This window comes from Hemibagrus wyckioides, linkage group LG05 (genome assembly GCF_019097595.1).
Source record: "Hemibagrus wyckioides isolate EC202008001 linkage group LG05, SWU_Hwy_1.0, whole genome shotgun sequence".
NCBI classification, from domain to species: domain Eukaryota; kingdom Metazoa; phylum Chordata; class Actinopteri; order Siluriformes; family Bagridae; genus Hemibagrus; species Hemibagrus wyckioides.
In genome coordinates this window covers 18329873-18340561 of record NC_080714.1, presented here as the reverse complement: position 1 = coordinate 18340561, position 10689 = coordinate 18329873, and the positions used below count along the sequence as shown (strand labels likewise).

Below are 10689 nucleotides of genomic sequence, written 5' to 3'. Positions count from 1 at the left end.
CCAAAAGTGTTTCAGGCTGATTCTATACTATGTCTGTGACCTAGTGCAGGACTTCCCAAACTTTTTCATTCCAGGACCCACCTAGACAAACACCATCAATCTCAAGACCCACCGTAATGTTTATAAATGAAAATATGGGCGAAAAACGCAGCCTGATTTAGTAGAACACCATGGCCAAAGTGAGTGATAGAGATTTGTTTTGTTTAACAGGGGGCAGTTGGTGTGCAGCTGGCCTACGAGGCTCTCATCCAATTCCTGAGGACACCATCTAACCAGAATCCATTGGCAGCCGAGCTTTTCGGGGCCAATATAAGCCTGCATATGTTTAAATGTAGATTTTAATAACGTAGAAATCAGGACTCCAATATGTAAATTATCGTACACATCATGTAAATTTCTTTTTAGAACTTTATCTCCTCTTTGCAGCTCCACTATTATAACTTTGGGGATGTGTTTTATGAGCTGCTTGTCTTCGGATTCTTTACCTGCAGCTCAGCACCTGAGACAGTAAATGTCCTCATTTAATGATGCTTGAATGTTTTCCCATATTGTTCACCCTGATAAGACGTGGCATTGATGACGCTTATTGTCTTTCTTTTTTCCTGAAAGTTTGAGGGAGCATTTTTGGAGCGACTGATGGCACTCATCAGCATGTTGGACGTAGACGTGTGGGAGTCTGCAGTGGCGCTTTATTTCACAGAGCTTATCGTAAGTGTCGAAAATCTTCTGATGCCATGATACACAAATTTTCAGCATTGAATCTTTACACCAGTGACAATTTTTTAAATTTGTGTGTGTGATTTATTTGTCAATAGGATCAGCTGACAGATCTTTTTAAAATGATGTTCTTACTAATAAACATAGAAAAATCTTTTTTAATGAATGTTTGTTAATGTAATTCACAGACCAAAGATCAGTGAGATGACACCATTTTACATGTAGTAGTGGATTCATCATAGTACTGACAAATGCAGAAAATCCATCATTATAGTACAACATCTTTATATGATGCCATCATTCTGTTACAATCTTGTAAAAAGATTTTAGTTACATTTCAGTTAACATCATAATTGAGTTATCATAATGCTGATTAGTTAACACAATTAATAACAATATTCTGTTTCAACAAAATAGAGAAAAGTTAAACCAACACTACAATACAAAATATTTCATTTATTGTAACTGGTTAACCAAACACCAAGGCTGACCATTTAAGTCAACTAGATGAAAAGTTTTAGGTAACGTTTTTATCACATACAGCGCTGTGAAATGGTTTTTGCCCCCTTCCTGTTTTTTTTTTGCATATTTGTCACACTTAAAAGATTCAGCTCATCAAACAAATTTTAGTGTTCCTCAAAGATAATGCAAGTAAATACAAAATTCAGTTTTTAAATAATGATTTAATTTATTAAGGGAAAAAAAGCTGTCCAAACCTACCTGGCCCTACATGAAAAATTAATTGTCCCCTCCTGTTAAATCATGAAAGAACTGTGATTAACCACATTATTTTAGAAAGCTACCAAAATTACTCCAAGAGCGCAACGACGACTCATCCAGGAGGTCATAAAAGAACCCAGAACAACATCTAAAGAATTGCAGGCCTCTTTAAAATATCGTGATTATCCCCAAGACTTTTGGGCAAATATTCTGTCGACTGATGAGACAAAAGTTGAACTTTTTGGAAGGTGTGTGTCCCGTTACATCTGGTGTAAAACCAACACAGAATTTCATAAAAAGAACATCACACCAACAGTCAAACATGGTGGCGGTAGTGTGATGGTCTGGGGCTGCTTTGCAGCTTCAGGACCTGGACAACTTTCCATAATTGATGGAACCATGAATTCTGCACTCTATCATAAAATCTTGAAGGAGAATGTCCGGCCATCAGTTTGTGACTTCAAGCTCAAGCGCACTTGGGTTATGCAGCAGGACAATCATCCCAAACACATCAGCAAGTCCACCTCTGAATGGCTCAAGAAAAACAAAATTAAGGTTTTGGAGTGGCTAAGTCAAAGTCCGGCCTTAAATCCGATTGAGATGTTGTGGCATGGAACCTTAACCTTAGCCCTGAAACTTAAACAGTCTATTTATGCTTGTGACTGGCAATGATGTGAAAGACTCATTGCCAGTCATGGCAAATGTTTGCTTGCAGTTGTTGCTGCAAAGGGTGGCATAACCAGTTATTAGATTTAGGGGGCAGTTACTTTTTCACATAGTGCCAGGCAGGTTTGGACAGCTTTTTTTCCCTTAATAAATAAAATCATAATTTTAAAACTGCATTTTGTATTTACTTGCATTTTCTTTGTGTAATATTGAAATTTGTTTGATCAGAATCTTTTCATAGCGCTGTACTTGAACTAGGATTGCTGGGTGGAGTGGACGTGAAGGACGGTAGGCAGGTCATGAAAAATGACATGGCCAAAGCGGTGAAGTGGAGAGATGTTAATGGGAAAACATCTTTCCAAACTTTGGAGCTTAAACATTGTGACAAGTCCATTTTTATTCTGTCTTTCTAGAACTTTTTTTTTTCTTCTTATGGCTTTTTTCCCCACATATAATGGATGAATGTTAAAAGTATTAGTTCTTAGACAGGTGGTGTCTTGTAAAATATGTGCTTTAAAGTCTCTATTTATTGTTCATATTATTTAAATGTATTTTTGTATGCTCCTATTCTAGAGGCTGTAAGAAGAAATCCAGTGTATGCACAGACAACGAGCTGGAGGATGAAAAATTGATTAAGCGGTGGTTTTATCTGGCTGCTGACCGCGAGGGTGTCTGAAAAAGAACACATTTAACAATTTAATATATTGCTTGGTTTCTGTAGTCTTTATTATTTTTGTATTTTGACTATTTGTTTTTTGTTTTATTGTTTTTTTTTTCCTTATCTTTTTTCACTGTGTATTGTTTTTCCTGTTATCTGGCTGAGATTTCAATCTCTCTAATTCATCCCAAAGGTGTTCTTTTGGGTTGAGGTCAGGACTCTGTGCAGGCCAGTCAAGTTCCTCCACACCAAACTCGCTCATCCATGTCTTTAAGGACCTTGGCTTTGTGCACTGGTGTACAGTCATGTTGGAAGAGGAAGGAGTCATCTCCAAACTGCTCCCACAATGTTGAGAGCATGAAATTGTCCAAAATGTCTTGGTATACTGAAGCATTAAGAGTTCCTTTCACTGGAACTAAGGGGCCAAAAACAACACAATTCAATGATTCAGTGTGTCCCAAAACTTTTGGCAATATAGTGTATGTTGATTCAGACTTCTGATTCTTGTGTGTATGAATGTGTTTTAATCATCTCTTAAGAGTTGTTTACTCATTATCAGACTGGTTTTGTTTGATTTACTGTAACATAAATTTAGCTGCAGACTTTGTGTGACCCACAGTTTCAGTGTCTTCACTGATAGGGATTTCAAAGCACTTCGTTCTGGATAAGGGCGTCTGCCAAATGCCAGAAATGTAAATGTAAATGTTTGTTTAAATGGCACTACGGAAGCCTAAAGTAACTTAAATCTAGGTTTAGATCTAAGTTATCTGCAACATCATACATCCACTGCTATGTTTATGCTTTTATGTTTCATATTATGTAGTGTTATGTAGTTTATTGTAACTACAATGGATATAAAAAAATCTATACACCCCTGTTAAAATGGCAGGTTTTTGTGATTACTTGACTGGTATTTGCAGCTATTCATGATTCCCTCCATTTTGAAGGATGCCCCAGTTCTGTCTAAATAAATGCAGCCCTACAGATGATGCTGCCACAACCATGCTACGTAGTGGTTATGGTGTTTTTTGGTGATTACATATTATATTTTGGAATTGCTCTTATCAGACCAAATTACATTTTGCCACAGGGTTTGAGCTTGTACTTTTTGTGAGATGAAATATGCAGATTGTAAGAGTAATCACTACTTGTTAGATATTCCTGCAGCTGCTTTTATGTTACTGTAGGTCTCTTGGCAGTTTTTCTGAGAAGTTTTTCTAAATTTGGAGGGACATTCTGTTCTTGGTGATGCCACTGTGGTGATCAGTTTTCTCTATTTGTTGATGACGATGGCCTTTGCAGTGTTCCATGGTACATCGAATGTTTTGGAAATTCTTTTATACCCCTCTCCTAATTGATACCTTTTAGAAAGTGAAGTACTGTACATGCTTTGCAAGCGCTTTGTGGGCTTTAGCAGTTGGATGAAGCCAAAAAAATGTAAAGATCCTACAGGAACAGCTGATTTTTTTGTGGGGAATAATGATAATTTAATTGACGAGAGCTGTATGGTGATAAAGCCCCAACTGGAATTATAAACGTGTACATAGTGTGCACACTTGAAACTAGGATATTGCAACTTACTTTATTTTTGCCTTAAAGGTTTCTTGTTTATTTTTTTATACATTGTACTTTTACATGGAAAAAGCTGGAAAACATGATTTATCTCGGTTTCATTTATTTTATGATAAAAACCAGCCATTTTAACATGGTAAACCTTTTACATCCATTGTATTTTTTTTTTAGTTTTTAGTGTAGTTATAGATATTTGATAAATATCACTGCATGTTGGAATTATGTGCCATTGTATGGAAACTTGGTAAACCCATGATGTAATCACATGACCAGTGTTTGTATGGTTGGACATTTTATTGAGCTTCCTCACAACATAAGGTACAAAATGTTGCCCATTTCTTGGCAGGGTATAAACGATCATGAAAGATAGAAAGGGTCATCTTATTATCCAAGTGTTGTCTTCTTCAAACTCAAGCGTTAAACCAGAGGTCAGAGATTTGAGGCGCATAGGTCAATGAGGCAAATACAGAAAAGAAACATTTGCAAATTTAATTCTAAATGAGAATTAGAAAGGAATGGCTAACACTGGTGGATAACACTCACAACAGCCTGCTCTCATTCACATATGTCTAGATGTTTCTATACTGTACAGGAATGTCTAGATGTTTCCTATGCTGAAATGAACTTGCTACAAATGCATTAAGAAATGTTAAATGCATATATAACCTTAGTGTATTAGGCACTTGCTAACGGAAGGGTTTTGGCTCAGAACTACTTTCACATATTTGAAAGTGGACAGTCAGGTATGAGTTGACTTAACTGTCACCTGTAGTTTCATATTTACTAAATATCAGCACAGCTTTAGTGTTGAATGTCACAACAGTCACACTGTGGGAAGACAACAAGGTCTTTTAAAAGTAGTTGTCAACATCTCCCATTTCCACCACGACAGTTTTCAGTTGGGAGTAATACTCAATGGTCACCATGCCATTCTCTCTGCCAAAACCTGGAGAAAAAGAAAATTTCTTGGCTGTAATTTACATAAATCTAAACAAACAGTTTAACAAGTATCTGTATATACACAGTGAGACAATGTCAATGTGAAGATCTGCCTGGAAAGAGAAGTATCTGTTGCTATTGTTAAGGCATTAAAGAAAGTACTGCCAGCAGTCCTACCTGACATCTTGTAGCCTCCAAATGGGACCTCCACTGGACTCACATTATAATTATTGATGAAGCATGTCCCTGCCTGAAGGTTTTCAGCCACTCTGTGTGCTCGAGAAATATCCCTGCATGCACAAAAAGTTAAAATGTAGAAGGAAGGTTACATAAAAAACAATGTTATCTTACGGCCCTGGTGTAAGACTTTACCTGGTAAAGACTCCAGATGCCAAACCAAAAGTTGTGTTGTTGGCTCTTTGCAAAACTTCCTCTTCAGTGTCAAATGGCATGACGGACATCACAGGCCCAAAGATTTCCTCTTTTACACAGGTCATGTCATCCCTGCAGTTATCTATGAATAGAGCAGTAGAAAAATAATTAATTTCACTTGTGTAATGCTGGAAAACCTACTTTAGATTAACTTGGTTCCAAGCTTATTATGTGAAAAAAATCTAACTTGTAATTGGCACTGCAGAGTTATTTTGAGTAAAATTAAGTGCAACATTAATCACATGAACATCAATATAAATGAATTGGTTTGTCATTGTAATGGAGATTATTATATATGCCAAAAAGAGACAAACACTTGAATAAATTATAAACCTTCCCAGTTTCTTGACTGCACATATCTTCTTATAAAGTTTAGATAAAAACATAAAATTCACTGAGCAGCATTGCTGGTGGTAGACAAATACACACATGACTACATAATTTGCACCTTGTCATTGTCAGTGGTATTACTTTTACAACAAGAAAATGGCCAAAGGTTAGTGTTGTTAAGCTAGAGGCCAAGTCAGATTCAATAAAACAAATAAACACATTACTCACCCAGTACACAGGGGGACAAGAAGTAGCCTCCTTTAAGTTTGGGGTCACTGGAAACAAATGGCTCTCCACCACATAATACCTTGGCTCCCTGACAGAAGATGTGAGACATTAAAGCTACATCTGCATTTCTGTTAAAGATATTGTTACAATCACCACCATCTACAGCCACCTATTCTGTTCAGACTTCTATTTTATTATTGATCAGATAAATTAGTGCATAGTTCATTCAATATGATCTAGTTATATAGATCAATCAGAAATGCTGCAATGTACAAAATTTCTACATAACCACATCCTCAGCCATTGTGTGCTAATGATAACTTGTTCCATGAATAATTTTACAATAGGTACAAACCAACTTGCTATTTGTTTATCCTAACACTATCAGTGCTTTAGGTTAACATTAATTTAACGGGAATTAAAAAGGGGCAGATTTTTTAAAAACTGGTAAATACCCCTTAAGTCATTCCCTAAACATTTATTTACTGAAATAGAAAAACTGGACATGTTCCAAGTCCATTTATATTGATCTGATTTTTTCCCCCTTAATCAAACATTTAAAATCATGTATCCAACATTTTTATTAATAGTACCTGTTCTTTAGCTTGGTTTATAAAGCCCAGCACTTTCTCCATGTGGGGTTTGCTAATCAGAGCACCCATCCGTGTGCCATCTAGTAAAGGATCTCCAACAGTAATGGCCTTTGTTCTCTTCACAACCTCCTCTATAAATGGCTTCATAATCTCCCTCTGCACGAACACCCGTGTTCCATTGCAACACACCTGCATCAGCCAAAACACTCAGGTTATTCATAAAAACAGGAACAACTAAACAAAAAAGCCATTGGGAACTTTCTAGATTCTTATTTATAACTAACAAACATCACCAAATGGCAACGGTTTGTGGACACATGAACACTGATCTGCTGTTTGAGCATCCCATTCCTGATTGAATCCCTATTTGTTTGTGCAAAACAAACTGTTGTCCATAGAGTGTATTTTAACCAAAATAATCCCAAAGGTGTGCATATATTTGAAAGTAAGCTAATGATAATGCCCAGTTACCTCTCCCTGGGTGAGGAAGTTAGCCATTAGAGCCCCTCTTACAGCATTCTCCAGCTCACAATCCTTAAAGATGATAAGTGGCGACTTTCCTCCCAACTCCAGTGTCACCTGCTTCACACCTTTTGCTGACATCTCCATGACCTTACAGACAAAGGAATACAGTATGCAATTTAATATTCCATAACCATACCCTGGATATAAACTAACTACCATTCTTCAGGTCACATGAACACATTAAAATTTTTGCCAAAGCAAGCATCCTATATAATGCAAGTGAAACCATTCATTCTTTACGTTTTTCAGTGTTCCAATCTTTTCCAATAACAAATCCTTCTAGCTTTGTTACCTTTTTGCCAGTAGGCACACTACCAGTGAAGGACACTTTGGCTACCATGGGGTGGTGGCACAGCAGTGATCCAGTCTCAGCTGCACCCTGCACCACATTGAATAGCCCGTCTGGCACGCCAGCTTCTTTATAGATCTCTGCCAAAATGACTGCTGTCACTGGAGTCATGGGAGATGGCTTAAACACCATGGCATTACCTGTGCAAGTGAATCATTACAGATAGTAAGTCAGTAAGTATTCTATTTCAAAGAATAGAATAATGGATATACTTAGTAGTCTAGAGTAGCTAAGACTTAACATTGCTCACATACCACATGCTAGAGCTGGGGCTGATTTCCATGCAGCAATCTGAAAGGGATAGTTCCAGGCTCCAATTCCCACACACACGCCCAGTGGCTCTCTACGAGTGTAGGCAAAAGAGCCTCCGGGAAGCTGAATGTGCTGACCTGACACAAACACACACACAAATCTTTATTACCAAAGTTATTTTCTAATGCATTATTTTGGTCCAGGAGATATATTCTTAGTACTCTATTATAAAGAAAAGCTGTAGTGGTTTAACAATTTACAGCTAAAAATACCTGCTAGTGTGGGAGCAATTCCGGCATAGTACTCAATACACTGCCAGGCCACATCGATGTCCACCTTAGCTTCAGTGATACTTTTTCCATTGTTGATCACTTCCAGCTCAGCGATCTGATCTCTGCGCTCCTGTTAAAGGCAACAAGGAATAAAGTTTGCAGTTGTTGGTTATGTCATGGACTGTTGCTTTGGGGTTTTTCTTCACAGCTGTTTCGGTCATCAAAAACAGAAAAACTGCGCACACCCGTGCAACAAAAACCCCCACCTGTCCATATTTTTGATCACTTAAAAAATGGGTGGGTTCAAACAAAAGGTGCCATGTTCTAAGTTGTTTAACATGTCAAGATGTAAATATCAAGAACTGAATCTCTCAAGGTTATCTTTTGATCTCTAACCCAAATGGCTTCAGTAGTGGTGGTGAATATAGGGAAAAGAGTTGGCCTTGGTGTTCCAATACTTTTGGAGGGGACCGTGTTTCACTAAAAAGGAATCACATAAAAAAAAAAAAAAAAACTACAAATATTCTACGGAACACAAATATACTGACATATTCTATAGCATCTAGTAGCTTAATACACCCAGATTTGAGTTTTGGTTATTTATGCATCACTTTAGAAAAAGTGGCTTTACCCTAATAATACGTGCGGCCTCCAGCAGGATCCGAGCTCTCTCAATGCCGGCAAGTTTACTCCATTTAAGGAATGCTGAGTGTGCAGCCTTTATGGCCTGATCTACCTCCTCCTCCCCACATGGAATCATATCACACAGCACACGGCCTGGAGATGGTAAAGTTATATTTAACTTACACACAAAAAGCTTCCAGGATTGGATATTGTCTTAGGCAATAGGCAATACTGTCTTACACAGGGCAACATAATACGGGCAACAGTTAATCAGTGACAAGTGAGCAGCAGTAAACACCATCATGCTAAAATAGCTGTAAATGTATGATCTTTTACTACACATAGAAAAAAAAAAACCCTTACCAGTTGCTGGTTCATACACTGGCTCAGAGTTCTGTGTGTTCTTGCCTTGAACTCGAGCTCCACCCCAAAAGTTCAGAGCCTCTTTCACAACCAGACTTCCAGTTGAGACATTGTGAAACTCCGGCAGTGAAAGAAGTGGTGTCTGAGCCATCGTAAACTGTTCAAAGGGGAAATATTGTTTATTAGAATGATGATTATTTGCACCATCCAACAAAGATCAACAATCATTGCGGTGGATTATTGTGTAACAGGTTGTGCTAGCAGCAATCTGAGCAACCCTCATGTTCATTCTCCTGATCCCTTTGGTCTGCAAGGAACATTTCCACTTGCCCCATATGTCTTTGCACAGCCTGGCCTGTCATGAATGTAGGGCCTCAGCAAGGAGGGGTCAGAGATAAGCAAAATTTCTCAATAGATAACTACAGTGAAAGTAGAATGCGAAGTTATGCCTCGTTTTAAAGAATCTACATTATATATACGATTTATCACCTGTGCCTTATTATTTTTGTTGACATGCACGTTCACTGTTTAACTAAAGCTGGCCAAAGATTTTAACTTTGAGGGGAAAAGCGCTATTTGCATTAATTTGCATTACGTGCACACTACTGAAGTGAACCCAAGAAAGAAGAGATTTTTTCTGACATTTGGCTTGAATAGCACTTTGTTTAGCTCATTCCCTGAATTCGTATAAAAGTGCACATATTTAACTTTCACAGCCAACACTGCTTTTGCACCACGCTATCTCATATGCTAACTTCTTCATAACACATCCCCCCCCATGCCCCCTGTTCTTTTCTACACAGCAATGACAAGTGACAAAAAAATGTATGGTTTCTCGTTTCCCAAACACATTTAAAACTACAAAAAAATAACAAAGTGAAATGTGTAACATGGAAATATGTGACGAAAATAGTGTCACGGGATTAAGCTAGCTCTCGCATTAACGCTATACAATAACGACGATAACGCATTAAATGTTTAGCTTTGCCCTTGCATTATTTTAGTAAATGTAACGTTACCTTTTAATGCAATTTAGTAGAACTGTAGAGTCTATAGACGTGGAGCTTCACTTCATCCGCCTGACACCAGAAATGCCCGTGCAGAGTGAGTGAGTGAGTGAGTGAGTGTGTGTGTGTGTGTGTGTGTGTGTGTGAAGTATGTGAAGTTATAGTCTCTCAGCAATCTCTTATTTATCAGTCTTGCCCTGATTACATAACAGAGTGGGCTGTGTGTTAACCAGGCTCTTTCACTGGCTGATTTTAATGGCACGTCAGCACTCCGTGCTTTTGGAACACACTCTTCTAACCTATTTTCACTGAATACACCTTTGTGTTATGCAGTTTTATGATCTGGATTATGATCTTCCATTGCATCAGCAAAGAAGTTGCACGTCTTAAGTGGGTCAAATGTACACCAAATGTCCAAAGGAGTAACCCTCTGTAGTAGGAT

At 37.8% G+C, this 10689-nt stretch overlaps 1 protein-coding gene and 1 long non-coding RNA gene across 2 annotated transcripts; one reads left to right on the top strand and one right to left on the bottom strand.

Annotated features, from left to right (window-relative positions):
- Positions 1-6: 6 nt before the first annotated feature.
- LOC131353053 (uncharacterized) lies at positions 7-4496 on the top strand. The gene is made up of 4 exons (XR_009204583.1): positions 7-179; positions 427-507; positions 610-708; positions 2677-4496. It is a non-coding gene; the product is annotated as an uncharacterized LOC131353053 (long non-coding RNA).
- A 112-nt stretch (positions 4497-4608) lies between these two features.
- Positions 4609-10417, bottom strand: aldh9a1a.1 (aldehyde dehydrogenase 9 family, member A1a, tandem duplicate 1). The gene is made up of 12 exons (XM_058389748.1): positions 10260-10417; positions 9241-9397; positions 8885-9030; positions 8254-8383; positions 7984-8118; positions 7673-7869; positions 7327-7467; positions 6856-7044; positions 6263-6350; positions 5645-5786; positions 5450-5562; positions 4609-5279 (listed from the first exon to the last, which is right to left on the bottom strand). Exons 2-12 carry the CDS (start codon positions 9389-9391, stop codon positions 5185-5187), a joined length of 1527 nt encoding a protein of 508 aa, XP_058245731.1. The 5' UTR covers positions 9392-9397; positions 10260-10417; the 3' UTR covers positions 4609-5184.
- Between the last annotated feature and the right edge of the window lie 272 nt (positions 10418-10689).